At 46.0% G+C, this 15,520-nt stretch overlaps 2 protein-coding genes across 2 annotated transcripts; both read right to left on the bottom strand.

Annotated features, from left to right (window-relative positions):
* Positions 1–263: 263 nt before the first annotated feature.
* Positions 264–8,611, bottom strand: bricd5 (BRICHOS domain containing 5). The gene is made up of 9 exons (XM_088936863.1): positions 8,575–8,611; positions 7,093–7,199; positions 6,953–7,040; positions 6,456–6,607; positions 6,131–6,262; positions 5,149–5,301; positions 4,505–4,612; positions 1,401–1,554; positions 264–756 (listed from the first exon to the last, which is right to left on the bottom strand). The coding sequence occupies exons 1-9, from the start codon at positions 8,609–8,611 to the stop codon at positions 662–664; spliced, it is 1,026 nt and encodes a 341-aa protein (XP_088792989.1). The 3' UTR covers positions 264–661.
* Positions 8,612–8,889: 278 nt separating this feature from the next.
* On the bottom strand, positions 8,890–15,283 carry pgp (phosphoglycolate phosphatase). Its single transcript, XM_088936736.1, has 2 exons — positions 14,452–15,283; positions 8,890–12,073 (listed from the first exon to the last, which is right to left on the bottom strand). The coding sequence occupies exons 1-2, from the start codon at positions 15,041–15,043 to the stop codon at positions 11,748–11,750; spliced, it is 918 nt and encodes a 305-aa protein (XP_088792862.1). The 5' UTR covers positions 15,044–15,283; the 3' UTR covers positions 8,890–11,747.
* Between the last annotated feature and the right edge of the window lie 237 nt (positions 15,284–15,520).

Genomic DNA, 15,520 nt, shown 5'->3' with positions numbered 1-15,520 from the left:
ATCACCTGCAGGGAGTATTAAAGTAGATTCCTGAGCACCTGATGTTCCACCTTTGGGTGGTGCTCTGTGCTCTGTAGGGTCAAGGGCCTTTAACCTGGCCCCTCTCTCCAGTTACTGCTGCAGCTTTACAGGAATCTGCTTCCAGGAATATAAGTGTAAAGAAAATGGGCACAATTTGGGCGAGATATGCATTCGTCTTGTTTATTACAATCTTTTTCCATAGTTTATAAGATCTGACTTTAACCGTGACATCCCATGAAAATAAAACAGAAAGCATAACAGTTTCACGCAGCCAGTGGATGTACAGTACTTGACCTTTTGATAATGCACTCCAATAGATCATATCAGGTTAATAAGCATAGGTCAGCCAAGCCTCCCGGGTATATGCGTGTTATTTTGGCAAAAAAGGAAAAGAAATCATGTGACGGTCCACTGCAGGATTTTTGAAAGGCGGGTGTTTATTTTACAGCCACCGAGTGGTCATGTGGGCATTCGACCACATGAAATAGTTCCATTTTCTTTCTCATCCTCACCGAGGGGAGAAGGGTCTGCCAGCCTAACCAGCTCGGGTTCCCCCAGGGTTCAGCGAGCGCGTCTGGCAGTCCGCAGTGAGGAGGAGAGCCTTGGTCCCAGGCTGCAGTGGTATGGACTCAGTCCCTGCTCACTCAGGCAGGTAGTAGAAGCACACAGAGACGCAGACGTTACTGGGAAAGCATATATCGATGCAGAAGTAAATTAACCTTTGTTTTCCTGGGCCTGTGAACAGACAAAGGGAAAGGCATCACTCACACTTCCTCAGACTGGATCTAGGCCAGAAGGCAGTCCCATCTTTCATCCCAGAGTAACTTCAGCCTACAGGACAAAGTTGTCCTTGTTATTTAGAAGATCACCTCAGAGGACACGCCAGAAAAGGTCACAATGCTCCACTGCTGTATAATGTTTCTGCCTTGAAAGGGCAGTCAGAAAGATAAAGGATGATAAAATGTTTCTAGTTCTATTTACCTTTCTGCCTGTGTGTTTGTATTCATCTTTTGGTGGGTAGGGATCTGAGCCCAGGATTGCGGGTTCAAGACTGATACTGTAACTTTAAATTACCCCGGTTGCTCCATTTAATTCAGCTTTTTAACTAGGTTACTGCACTCAAGGGTGTGTTTAATCTGTGCTGTGATCTCCAGTGTCGCGTCTGGCTGGAGTCTCGTACTCTGGGGTCGTGTAATGCTATGAGGCTTGAGAAGGACACTGACCCAGGCTGGCTGTGTTTCCACATGGCAGTGACCTGTGGTCTATGGATGTTTCGGGAATGGCAAAGGGGTGAATGAGCTGGAAAAAGACGGAAATGTTGGCTTTTTCATCGAGGGAGGTTTGGGATCAGTGGGCGAACAGCTGGCCTATCTTCTCACCATCAGCTCGGCGAGCCCAGTAGATGGGGCCGTGCTGGCAGAGGGCTTGGAGGGGCTCCTCCAATGTCATGGCATCTACTCCGGAGCCCCCCAGGACCCCCAGAAACTCCATCTGCCAGCGGGTCTTGTTGCCTGGGAGCCAGAAGTGGTTGACCTGAGGAAGAGACAGAAGAGAGCCACGGTGCTCAGACACTGGGGGTCGGGAGGCCTGAAACTGGAAATACGACGTCTGTTTGAGAAGGAAACGAGCTGCCAGTTTTTACCAGCCTAAAAAAAAGAAAATGTAAATGAATAAGAAGCAGTTCCCCAGAGGTGCTTGTCAGATGTCTTTAGATAAAAAAACAGTTTGTTCAGTCTATAAAGAAACATGCAGCGCGATCACTGAGCTGTCAATCTGAATTTGAGCGCACTTCAGGTTTTTTTACACCAAGTGGATTATTTCTGTTGGACATTCAGTTCCATTTAATCAGGTGTCTAGTCACGGTGGCTCTCGCAATATAGAGTGGTATATGTTGTTGGTGTTATACCGGACTGTAGTATAACTGGACCAATTATAAAACTAGAAAACAAGATGGAAATAAATGTCTTGTGATTAATAAGGGTCAGTGGAGGCTGCTGTTGATCTGGAAACTATCAGAGTTTCTTTGGGAGGGATGTGAATGGATGGGCTCCAGGCTGTGTTAAGAGGAGTGCCTGGAGAGGGACGAAGAAGCGAGCTCTGATAAAGTGAACCTCCCCAGTGAGTAACTGGCCTGTCCCCAGGGCTCAGCCGACGCAGCGCAGTGTCACAATCGCTCCCACCTCATTCAACCCAGCACCCAATTCACCCTAACTGGGCAATTACTCTTGTCCTGTCGCACTGCACAGAAGGTCCTTTCACATCAGTCACCCCTGAACTGTTAGGCCTGCCACAAGATCCCCCAAGCAGCTGGTTTGCCCGAATTAAAGGAGAGGAGCTGGCCGATTTTAGCTCGTCTCCATTTTTGTGCTGCACAAGCCCAGTGGGTCCCACTCCTGGTCTTGGGGTGACCTCCCCCTTGTCTTTCAGTTTCTGTTCTACTCCAGTTCTTCACCAGTGGGTAATAGACCTCACCCGCCTCTGTCAGAGAAATCTTCAAAATCGTGTCTAGCTCGTCTAGTAGTGGGTTGGTATTTGTCATTACAGGTTTCAAGCTGTACCAAATTCCGACACTCAGAACTGGGGTCATAGGTCACTCTGTGTCTCCTAAAATGCCACCAGACTGACCTCTGCAAAAGGAAATACAGTAAAGCACTTTGTGGGCACGTCTGACACATTGCCAGTCCCACCTGTGATTGTCCGTCTCAAACTGACTGCCTCTTGAGATCAGTTTAGTGAGAATTCACAAGGAATGAAAATATTTACTGACTGGACATGGTGAGATTAGTCGCAACCTGCTTGGCTCTGGGCTGACCTCCTGGCCAGAAGATGAGGAGGCTGAGACTGCCCTTAGAGTGAGGAGAGACCAAGGGGCAGCTGCAGAGGGGGTGGAGGAGAGATTGTTCTGTCTGACAGTTACTGCTTTCTGGAAATAGTGCCAGGAATGACTCTGAGCTGAAGTGAAAGAGAACTGGGCTGCTGTCATCTTCCTGGATCTTTCTTTGTGAAACTCCATTCAAGAGAGCAAACTCTTAAGCACAAGGAGAGCACATACTGCTTCTGTGTGCTCAAGCTGCTGTAAACCACACGCTTGAAGTGGAGTAGTTATGTGACTAAGGAGATGGTAGTGCTGTTGTTTTTTCTTACAGATTTTCACACAAGCAGAAACATAAAGATTAGAGGTCTCTTCTCCAGTAAATGGAATGGAAAAGCACCTTAAAAAAATATTTTATGAAAGAAAGCCAAACAAATATCAGCAAGAGAGCATTAATTGCGCAAGTTAAATTATTTAGCTCTTCTCCTGAAATTCCACTCCATTAACCGCAGTGCAGCAGTGTGAACAGAATGGTCTCTTACATCTCAGAGTTGCACGGTTTTTTTTCTTTTTAGCAGGGACTGCCGATAAAGTCAACAGAGTCTCCATTGTGTGTGTGACGTGCTGTAATGAGATCCCGGAGGGAGATGGCAGTGGGATCGGGTGTACTGTACAGACCAGGCTTAGCGAAGTGCTCTTTCAGTGTCCTGCTCTAGCATGCTGTCTGCCGCTCTGTGCTTTGGGCCAGGAGACTTGAAGAATTAGCTTCTGCTTAATGGAGGGGCGGAGGGTGGGGCTTAGGTCTGCCTTCCACTTACAGGTAACCTATAAGGAATCTGCAGAAATTCTATTGATAGTGCTGTGACTATAGACCACACACACTGCTTTCTACTAAAGGGCTCTTGAGTGCTGAAGTCTGCCCTCTGTGAAGCAGACTGGAATGTCAACATGGGCAGAGCCCAGGTGGCAGAGCGGTGGCTCTGTGGCTCAGGATCTGCACCTGTGGCTGGAAGGTTGCCGGTTCAAATCCTGCGGCCGGCAGAGGAATCCTACTCCGTTGGGCCCCTGAGCAAGGCCCTTAACCCCAGCTGCTCCAGGGGTGCTGTATAAATGGCTGCCCTGTGCTCTGACCCCACCAGCTTGTAGTCTGATCCTGTCAGATCTCAGCAGTCAGCACCACCAGTGTACTGACCCCTTATTTGACCTGATAATAGGTTTGATCTGACCTCATCAATTTGTGCTTAGTTTCTAAACATGTAGCATTTGAACTATTGGGCTTCATAAGTAACTTAAGATAAAGACAAATAAAATCAAAGGTACAACCAAACCTCTCGTTGGTCCTGTTAAGGATTCATTTAAGTAAAGAGCTCGGCTGCAATGTGGGTGTCTCAGAACCAGGACTGGAGACCTCTGCTATGAGGCATACCAGTTTGCTGCTGTAAGTGATGTTGACCAGTAGGGGGCGCTCTTCCCCCTGGAACACAGTTAAAAAAACAGCAGTCCTGTATGGCCACCCTGCTGTAGGAGGCCCTGTCCCTGAGACAAGCTGTCCAACTGAAGTCAAACCCAGGACCAAAATGTGTTAAATAAGCCCCCCTCCACACACCTCCTGGTACCTTATATTTTGATAGGTCGATTTCTTTGATACGAGTTGCGATCTTGCCAACATACCTTGTGTTGGGACATGTTGAGGAGGGTGTGTACGTTTTCAAAATCGGACGTCTCCATTTTTTGCAGGAAGCAGGCATCCCGGCTCTCTGGCTTGTAACATATTAAACCCTGAACAGAAACCAAAAAAAAAAAGATTCCCGAGAAACTTTTCCCGTGAAAAATGCCCCATCCCCAATCTGGTATTCGACTTGCTTTATCTAAGTGTCTCACTTCAATGGACTGGAAAGTTCCCTATCAGTGCCAGAGCAGCTGGGCCGGTTTCCATGGAGATAAGTGAACAGAGAGCATGTGACCCCCCCTCCCCATTGCAGGACAGGAGGCCAGTCCATAATGGGGACACAGGAATGGTGGTCCCCACTCACACAAGTGGGGGGACTGGAGTACTGGGCTAAGGACCCTCACAGCAGCAGTGTCTGCAGCGAGGACTAACCCACAACCCCCCAGTCTTGATCCCAGAGACTCACTGGTATAAAGGGTCTTGATGACACTATTTTTAAAGAAAGGCCTCTTTGTGGACAACTGGAAATCTTTCCAAGATTTAGAAGTATCCTAACTGGATTTTTTTTTTGGGGGGGGGGGGGGGGGGGCTTTAACTTGAAAAAAAAATCCCCCATCATAGTACAGGAGTAGGGAGAAAGCCTCACATTTTTCATGTCGAACAGCACAGCGGAGGTGAGGTTAGTGTGCGATGTCACGTAGTAGGTCACCACCTCATGGCACCGGTCCACGAGGGCGGAGTGGTTGAGCAGGGCGCCACTCTGCTCCTCCAGAGTCACCCTCACCACCTGCAACACAGACTGCGACACGGGAGACGCCCGGAGACGGTTGCCTTTTTCTGCCTCTCTCCGGCCGCCGTCGTAGCCATCAAAGCCGACAGAGGTGATTTAGGGTTTTGTGCGAATTCCACGTTCTTAAATATTTGGCGTTCCGCAGAATTTGGCCGGGGCATGAAAACTTGTGAGGATGCATCGCGGTACCCAAGCAGGCTACACGCTTCTTCCGAAAAAACGACAACACCCCGGACACCATCTCCACTGTTATCACTCTTAAACCCGCACGCCGATTTCTATAACGAACAGTGCCTGCAAGACACTTAAATATACCTAGACACCTAAGCAGACACCTAAATACAGCGCACGTCCAAACGTTTTTGTTGTGCTATTAAAACTGTTTTAGTTGTCATATTTATTTATTAATCACCGTACTATTTTTGCACTGTTCCCCCAATTACTTTTGTCCTGTTGTATTCTTTTCTCTGTTTGCGTATTTGCACAGTTTTGATTACACTGTTATGTTATTGTCATTGTGTTACTGTCTATTGTCTTATTTTCTGTTCTATTTATATACTGCACCTGAGAGACTAATGAGAAACACTTTTCACTATCCTAGGCACCTGTGTAAGTATAATGACAAATAAAGTTGAATTGAATTTAATAACTTCGGAAACGTGAAAGCATTTCAGGATTGTTCTGAAAGGCCGTAGAGACGTGGAGCTAACCCCCCCCCCCCCCCCCCATACACACACACACACAAGTTCAAGCAGGTGCACAGTTAAGTGCGTGAGATTAAAACTCAATAGGTTTTCGCTTTTTTTGTGCAAGAGAACCGGGAGAAGGTTGTTCTTACCTGCGGGTGGTTCCTTTTGACTCCGAGCAGCGCCATAGCGCTGACGACTATGGCCAGCAGGAGCAGGACGACACCCACAGAGCCCCACAGCGTCCTGTGAGGAAAAGGTGACTGCAGAGCTGGGCTCCTGTCCTGTTTGGGGGGGGGTGACAGAGGAAATTTACTGTAGTCCCAATTTGTGCCGTAAAGTTAGTGCTCCGACCTGGGGCCGTTCGCCCTCAGATGCGGTCAACTTGAGACTACATCCACCCGCGTTTCGCCTCTGCCTCCCAGCAGTTCCCAGTCCGGCAGTTTCTGGGGGGGCGGTGTCCAAAGAGCGGCTTACCCCGGGCACAGCGCTGGGACGCCGGGCGCGTCTTTTCAGCAAGACGCGGCTCACATCACCGAAGCAGTTCGTCTTTTCAGATTCGAAAAATCCCAACGCCCTTTTCCTTCGCACAGAAAGTATTTTGCTGATGTAGACTAAGTCGATCAAATCTAAACGCGAAGAGTGAGGATAGACCAGACGCACAGGTAATGCGTAGAAAGAGCCACAAGTGACCTGTCCAGATCGGCAAATCACGAGCGCTCATACAATGACAAAGATTTCGTAGAGAAGAAAAACGGTTTCAGACTTTCCAATGACAGAAATGCTGTTAGAAGTTACATATGAAGAGCGGCATATAATGCCTCTAGAAATGTAATTAACAAACGCATGTGAACACATCTGTACTTAAAATAGTTCATAAATGAAACGTCGCTGAAATGGTCAAAATATCCTGGAACTTCAGCATAAAGCATTTCTGTTTCGGAAAGACTTCTGTGTCTTTTGTGGTTTCTCACCGAGCACTGGGTGTCTCGGGGGCCGGCCGCCGACCTGCTCCAGCAGCCCTTCATCCCGGGTCCCGCTACGGCGCTCCACTGCGACCGCCTGAGCGAGAACAGCCGCGCACCTGGCCGGCTATAGAGCCGAGGCGCGTCACCCTGGCCGCGGCCCGCGCACACGTGATCGCCCAGGGACCGGACCCAGGTCCAGCATCCCAGACAAAGGACAAAGAGGGCGAGAAGGAAGTCCGGGAGCGGACGGGGGCTGTCAACGGGGAGAGTGAGATAAGAGAGGGGGGGGGGGGGCGGCTGGCGCTTTTCTGCCAGCCGGCGACGGACCAAGGTGACTCAAAGGAAATGCACGGTATCGTACAGGCAGTGTATTGTAAACGAGCCAAACAAATTAAATGAGCACCAAGCTCCCCTGTTGCACTGTAACCCCAAAACAGGCGGGGAAAAAAAACAGCGTTTTTAAATTTAGTTTACCGAATAACGGTCCCTCCAATAAATAACGTACTAAAACCAATGAAAAAGTTTTCCAGTGTTTTTTTTTTATTGCATAGACTCTAAACAGGAGTGAATTGTTTAACACAAAAGGATATTTATGACATGACCCGACATACAGTTAAGTATTACTGCTGCTTTGTCCATTGAGTCACAGGCATAGCTTGTTTTGGTTTTATAGCATGACAAGACAGATGATTATTGCACTTTGGACCACTAGCTATTTCACAGTGGTCTGTAAAACCTCTGTTGCCCGAGTCTTCCTTTGCATAATATATTACTCTATTCTAACGCCTTTTGGTCCCTTTGTTCCACATGTACAGTGGCCGTGGTTTCTGCTCAACATGATTTACAGTACTCTACAGTAGTCACACAGTGATCATCAACAGGTGTGTGTTTAACAGATGTTGTACAGACCGTGGACATTAAAGTAATGGGAATTAGTGCAGGGGCTTGAACCGAAACAGTGTAAAATTTTAAGTTACAGATTCTTTTTGGCAATACAGGCATAGCTGTATCCTATTAGAGGTTTTCTTAGTTGGAAAACGTCTCAAAAGTGCTTTAGTATGACCAAAGATTCAACCTGGGAACTTCTGCAGCAAGGTACTGGAGGGTCAGTGCGTTTCTAATGGTTTTCAGTCAATCAGGGCTCTTAAAGAGCCGAATCAGGTCATTATTGGCTTACCTGGGCTAATCTAACAGTATCTTCCAGCTCTTCAGGTGCTGCTGTCCAAAGACAGAAAGCCTGCAGATATGCTCTCCCGCCTCCTAATGCATCAAAATTGCTGGATTTCAGCCTCTTATGGAAGAAAGGGACCAGCAGGTGTCACTACACCCTTCTGGAAGTTGTAAACCAATGTCCCAGCACAATAAGCGACACTGTGCTGCACTACTATAGGTGCTGCCCTTTGGATAAGGCAACCCAAGGCTCCAGTCTGCTGTGGAGTGGGGCTGCTGGAGTTTACTAATCGCACATTAGTGGAGTGCTGCACTTCCGTATTGGACAAAGTGGGTCCCCTCCTATTTGTAAAGTGCTGTGGGATCCTTTGGGAACAAAAGTGCTGTCTAAATATAATTCAAATGAATCAAAATGCACGTGTATGTGAAAACTGACCAACTAGCCTACAGTAACTCACACGCCAGCTGATTTTTTAACTTTACAGTGCTAGACATGGTCCAATTCTCACATCGGAATGATCAGTTTTAACACCCTGTCTGAACACTTTGTAATTTTCAAGTTGCAGTGTGAAAGGAATCCAGTGAAATGAACTCCAACAGCAAATAGAATCGCTGATGCCCATTTGCAGGACTGCGAGAGAGAAATTAAGTTTCTCCTTGGCACATGCCATATAAACAAGTTTGTTTTTAACATTGCTCATAAGGAATGACTGGATTTTTTAAGCAGTACTGTGAACCTGGGATAAGAAATAAAAGAAAAGAGTACTTAGACGTTTTGTTTAGGCACAAATCTCCATTTGGAGCATTTAATGTAGACCAGATTGAATGGAGTAGCTTGTGCAAATTATTAACATTCATAAAGCAAAAAATGACCACAAATTGTTAGAGAAGAAAAACATTTTTGACTTTCAATTGACAAAAATGCTCCCAAAACATTTCCAATTGCCACGGCACTGTCACTTTTTTTATTGGAAGCAAAATAAATTTCTCCATTTGTTCACTGGTCCTCCAGTCCGTACAGTGGCTCCTTCAGAAATCCTTCTCATTTTCAGCGTCAGCTGTTTATCAAGAAAAGTACTGAGCAGCTATTGATGTACTGAGCACCATTCATTAACAGTAGGTACTGTTTGTTAAGATATTATCTAAAGAAACTGAATCAATAAACCATATAATAAATTAATAAAAGCATTATTTCTTATTTAAGAGGATCCTTTTACATTTTCTCTAAATCATGTGAATCAGAAAACTGTAACCTAGGAATTTATGCTAATTGTATACTGCAGCTACCATGATTAAATAATAAATTACCCTGTTACAGTAATAATAAGTAAACAATCCCTATGTTTTTTTTCACTACTAGACAGCTATATATCCACACATGTATAACAGAGGCTGAATCACTTTAAGCTGCTTTTCCAGCAATGAACAGAAATCATATTGGCTACCACACACACACACACTTGCGCACACACCTACTAAACCAAGGATTGTCAATTTAGACAGATGGATTACAGGGCTTTGAGAGTTTAATTAATCAATTAATTAATTAATTAATTAATTAATTAATCTGCAGCACCTGGGTTAATTCAGTAATCAAGGATAAATTCAGTACTTGTCAGGCAGTTCAAAGTTCAGTACTGGCAGGGAATCGAAGAGCCCAGATTTGTTCTGGGTGCCAGAAACATTACAGTAACACAAGCATTAAAACGTCAAGCACAACTATGCAACACGTACCACAATGTTCTTTCTCATATAAAGAACAAAAAGTAATGCAAACTCATGAGTCCACATACCTTGTATTTAATAGCTTGCTTTCAGTGAGCTAAATTATTAAATTGATACAGTGGTGCTTTTTGTTTCAATTGGAGATTTCTTCATGTGTCAAATTGTATGAAACCTGAGTAGAACAGGCTGGCCAAACCTTCCTGAATACAGGTCTTTGTTGTGATTTTGGGGCCATTCCCAAATGAACAACATTGTTATAGCATGTCTTTCAAGGAGAACCAGAGAATGAGTACAGGAGAGCACAAAATACAGAATTGAACCTGCTTCTGTAAATACGTGGAATTTAGAGACATGGAAATGAACCTTCTATTGTAGATGTACAGATGTTATCTGAGTCATACAACATCAGCTTCACTGGAATGATAAGTAAAGGTCAACGTTAATGGATTGTTAGTTCAGAAGGGTTCAAGCCAATAAGAGTCAAGGTGATTTTTGAATGACACTTGTACTGTCTGTTAATTTAAAAAAATTATCAATACAGAAGCAGCCAGGTGTTGCGTTTCAGTATTACGAGCAAGGCAGAGGATAAAACGTATTTTATGACAAAAAGAACTAAATTAAATGAGTCCGAACACCTGCAATCAAGTAAAATGCCTTTATTAAGGCACAGACTCCAAAGCCATTATATTTCATTTTTTCAAAACCTGGTCTGTTTCGGCAGTTTGATTGTGTGCGTAAGTGTCATGGTCATTTGCAATTACAATAGCACATGCCGACAAGCAACTGGCTAACGTTTCCATTACAACACAGTTTCTGGTGTTTGGGATAAAGATTTCTGAGAGGGGATCACTGCCAGTGCTATAATTCAATATTTCAATATGTAATGGAAATGTATTATATTAATGTAGATTACTTATTTAACTTAAACTGCTACAGCTTTTGTGCCAGCCCAAAAAACCACTTCAATTTAACAGTGAAATAATACTATTGCAAAAACAGGACCAGTGAGCACGATCACCTCAGTGTCTGCCTGGTCTGTTCTCCCCCACATCCCAGTAACACTGATGAAGTCAGTGCATCTCTGTGCTCTGGTAGAAATCCATGCATAACAGCTAAATCTGACCAACCCTTGAAATGTTGGGAGGAAGCTCTTTTGTTACTCATCTGTGTTGTTACACAGTTGCCTTGGTAGTGACAAAAACTCAGAAAGATGGTGCATTCTCTTGAACGGGTTACATGCTGGAGCTACATCTGTTATTAGCGTTTCCGCAGCCTGACGCAATAAAGCTCTAAGCCTCAGTCTTAAGACTAAGTTAAAACCAAATATCACTTCAAAAGAAACTTTCTGCATGCACCTGAGGCTGATTTTCCATTTCTAGCATCTATGTTTTGAACTATTTTCACACCTTTAAGAAGGAACGCAGGGCATTTTACTAGCTATCCTGTCTCTGTTCCTTTGAATTATCAAAGCCGCAAATTTGGCTTACTGAACTTTACTATATTGTACTGCAATATGTACTTCAACAACATATTTTTTATGTTAAATAAAGCCAGATGTTGGAACACGAAGTACTGTTTTGTTAGCCTATGGCCAAGGATGGGGGTTAAAATTTTTGAAGATTTTAGGAACCTAAGGGGTTAATATGTCATGGAAACAGAGCCCCACTGTGTCTTGGTGCAGAAGATAAAGAGCTGATCAAATACTGACTCTTTATTGAAGACATTCGCTCTTCTCTTCCTCTAGGGGCCAATTTAAAGGAACTGCCAAAAGAGAACGTACCCTCAGCAGATCAGTCACATCATCAAACAGTTCAAATTAAATAACTCTGCTGCTCCGGAAAGGTGCGTGATCCGACACATGGCACTCTGTCTCTCTCTCCTCTCCAGTGGGGCAAGGGCTTATGGTCTATCCCTGCAGCGCTGGGAGGAGCTCGGAGACGCTCTCTACATAGTAGTCGGGCACCAACCCTGAGCGCGTGGGGCAGCCGCTCTCCTGGTGAGCCTGGGCCTCTTCCAGCCTGGAGACCCCCGTGAGGGTCAGCAGGGTCTTCAGGCCGCACCTGGTGCCCAGCAGGATGTCCGTGTCCAGGCGGTCGCCCACCATGAGGGTCCGGGCAGGGTCCAGGCCGTACTCGCTGGCCACGCACTCGAACATGAAGGGGCTGGGCTTCCCCACCACCTGGGCCTGGCGCTGCGCCGCCGTCTCCACCGCCCGCAGGAGGCAGCCCGTCCCTGCAGGGAGAGAGGGGGGCACAACGCCCACAGGTCAGCAGGGCGGCGCAGCAGCTGGACTGCGTGGACCCGCGCCGTGGGCACACGCATTAATACAACATTAATGTATGACTACCAGACTCAGAGACTTTCAAACTATTAAACTCCCAGCCTCTCTCGCCTACGGTCTGAACCTCACAGCGCCTTCTTTCTTACCAAAAACTCAAACACGCATTGAAATCTACCTCTACCTTACATGTCAAAAAGCTCACTCCCCATAATTTCTATCCTTTTATCTCATCCTGTTGACGCATGTTTTTGCACATCTGATGTTGTTTTGCACATTACCTGTTACCTTTTTGTTGTTTTGCACATTGCCTGTTGTTGTTTTTGCACACTGCCTGTTGTCTTTGTCTTTCTTTTATTATACAATTGTATTGTTGTTGTTGTTTTTTTGTACCACTTATCGTCTGAGAGCTAGCTAAATAGCATTTCGTTATACCATATACCTGTATATGAGTATAATGACAATAAACTTGAACTTGAAAAACAGCTGGCAGTAAAGCCTTTAGTTACAGGGCCCCTAGCTTATGGAACAGTCTCCCACCCCATGTTCGGGATGCCGAGTCAATCTCAGTATTCAAATCCAGACTGAAGACCTCTTACTTCAGCCAACCCTACTCACACCTTATAACATAGCCTGCTGCAACCATGGCTGCTGGTGCTGCTGTACATGCCGTTGTCTGTCTCTATGTTGGCTCACCAGGTAGATACATCTGTTCTGACCAGACTATCCTATTCTCCTCCCCAGGCTGAGCACCATCTGAGTTGGATGCTGCATCACTGCCATGGATCCAAGAGGGACATCTAGCTATCGTTTAGGAGGCTTTTGCTGGTCTACAGAGAGTACTGACATACAGAAGGTATGATTGATGGATTAATACCCTCATTCATTTATTTCCTTTTTTTAATTGTATAATGTAAGCATGCTCAAAGGGGTTGGGCAGCCAGTTGAACTTGGACCCCTAGAGGTTTCGTTTTTCTCCTTACTGAGGAGTTTTTTAAAATAACTGAAAATAATCAAATGCATAAGTATTCACCCCCCTTGCTTTGACACACCCAAATGACCTCTTGAAGTGAGCAACTCTCTTCTCCGAGTCACAGAATTACTTGGCTGGAGTCCACCTGTGTGCAGTTGAGTGTTTTTCACATGCTTTCAGAATAAATACCATGTCCGGGAGCTTCACCACTTAGTGCAATTCCAAGGAAACACTATACCCTGAAGACCAAGGAACATTCCAAGCAGATCCCAGACAAGGTTCTTAAAAAACACCTTTCCATGGGCACTGTATATAGTGCCTTTGAAAGTGGTTTCTCAAAGCGCTTCACAGGAAAGAAAAACACAATGAGAGGAGACAGCAGGATTACACAATTACGGTTAGGGTGTGGAAAAGAGTAGGAAAGCACGAGTAAAAAATGAGAGGAAAAAGGGAATAAAAACAGGAAAGCGGAAGATCGGCGAGAGGAGACGCGCACGGACACGCCGGCGTCCCCCCCCTCAACAGGAGACGAAGCAATTAAGAGGAGCAGGGACCCCACGGACGGCCCAGCGGATGCGGCGAGGGGCGTTGTGAGTCCTCATTAGCACGCAGAAGTCAAAGAGGGGGGAAAGACGTGTCAGCAGTTGTGCACGTTTGTCACCAGGATCAGCAGAATGCTGCTTTCATGCACAATGGCAATGGATTAGGTGGGGAAATGGGTTATCGGAATAACTCCTTCTTGTGTCACATCAAGGTTCAGGTCTTTCCAAAATCGGGACCACGAATTTAGCCATTTTCTACCAGTTTAAGCGGTAATTTCCTACCAGTTAAATCAGTAAATTTACCAAGCAGATCTGTTATGAATTCCCGTTTCCTAACTTCACATAAAAAAAAAACTCATGGGCAAATTAAAAACGTCTTTTTTTTTTTAGGAGCAGTAAATTAAAAATCGAGCAAATCAAATGAGTTCAATTAAACAACTGAAGGTCCAGACCCTGCACACAGCCGCGTCACTGTACCTTTGACTCTCTGAAATAATTCAAAGTACGCAGACACAAATGGGATCAATAAAACGTCAGGGAGGCGTTTTCTACAAAAGTTTGAAAATGCTTTGCGTGTCCCTCCTGTAGTATATATGTTGTATAGCATTTAACAGGCATCTGGAAATCCTCACGCCGTCGCTACAGCAGGTGACGCCGGATTGCAACGCGCAGAAGAGCGCCGCCGGTATGACGTCACTACCGCGCTGATGGTGCCAGAACAAGGCAGGACAGTTGCGAAACGCTTGCGCGTCACCATCTTCACCTATTACAAAAAAGTTCAGCCATCAAAATGCATGTATAAAACCCATGTACACACCTGGCACAGCCTTGCCACCTTCCAGCGGTAGCCTGGTATCAGTGTTAGTGCCTACGAATAAGCAGTCCGAGTTGCTGAGGTAGTGAAGCGCTCTGTTGAGCTTCATGTAGCTGAAATGCTCATCGAAGCCGACGAGCACGGCCCTGACTTCGGGATCCAAGGGCACACTCGCCCAGTCGCTCTGCCCACCCGAGATGGGGTCGGGGCCAACCCCCACATTCTGGATCCCTACGTTTTCCAGCTCCTGCGCCATGGCCTTGCTGCCAATGAGGTAGACTTTGCCGGCCAGCTTCAAGATGTGCTTCAGGTACACCGCCGAGCAGTACGCCGTGCCGAACACGTCCTCCTGCTGCGCGTCGAAGCCCAGCCGGCTCAGCTTCTCCGCGTACATCGCCCTGGTTTTGGTGCTGTTGTTGGTCACAAAAAACACCCGCTTCCCGTTCTTCTTCAACGAATTGACGACGGTCGGGGCGCCGGCGATGGCCTGGTCCCCCCGCCAGATCACCCCGTCGCAGTCGAACAGGACGTTATCCACCGAGCCCAGGAGCTGCTGTAGCAAGGGGCCGCTGAGTCGGTTGCATTTAGACGCCATTGAACCAGCAAATGCGCAAATTAGAGGGAGACACTGTGATGTTCTGTGCCCCAAAGCCTTACTGTCACGTCGGCTCTTTCTTTCGTAGTCTGTGTTCCTGGAAACAAATTTAAAGTGAAATGTCCCGTTGGCAGATGTGCCGATATCTAACAGATTCCGTTATGTTCAGCTTCCCAAAGCCCCGGTATCTCGCCGGCTCCGTGGCAGCCTTTTTTTCCTGGAAATGAGCTGAACTGAAATGAAACTGGAAGCCGACACAGGTCTGAGGGGGGAAATGAGTCTTCAATGTCGCAGGATTACTCACTCACAGACAGTACATGGGATTTCAAAGCCGACCTCCTCATTGCTCAATTTACAATGTAGCTGACCGGCCTTAAAGAAACAGTACTCTTATTTTTTTTTTAAACTTCAGGCTATGAACACCTCAGCGCAGACGCATTAAGAAAAAAAAAACAGCCTTCACGATAGATGTATTTT

The sequence above is a fragment of the Atractosteus spatula genome, chromosome 18 (assembly GCF_055471065.1).
Source record: "Atractosteus spatula isolate fAtrSpa1 chromosome 18, fAtrSpa1.hap1, whole genome shotgun sequence".
Lineage (NCBI taxonomy): Eukaryota > Metazoa > Chordata > Actinopteri > Semionotiformes > Lepisosteidae > Atractosteus > Atractosteus spatula.
Note: the sequence above shows the minus strand (reverse complement) of the source record. Positions and strands in the feature narration are given on the sequence as shown.

Coding starts and splice junctions, on each gene's coding strand:
- bricd5 (XM_088936863.1), bottom strand. CDS start 8,611: ATGTCTAGCACTGTAAAGTTAAAAAATCAGCTGGCGT. Junction 7,200..8,574: donor GTTAAAAAATCAGCTGGCGT/GTGAGTTACTGT, acceptor CCCCGTTGACAG/CCCCCGTCCGCTCCCGGACT. Junction 6,608..6,952: donor CCCGAGACACCCAGTGCTCG/GTGAGAAACCAC, acceptor CTTCGCGTTTAG/ATTTGATCGACTTAGTCTAC.
- pgp (XM_088936736.1), bottom strand. CDS start 15,043: ATGGCGTCTAAATGCAACCGACTCAGCGGCCCCTTGCTACAGCAGCTC. Junction 12,074..14,451: donor AGGTGGCAAGGCTGTGCCAG/GTGTGTACATGG, acceptor CTCTCCCTGCAG/GGACGGGCTGCCTCCTGCGG.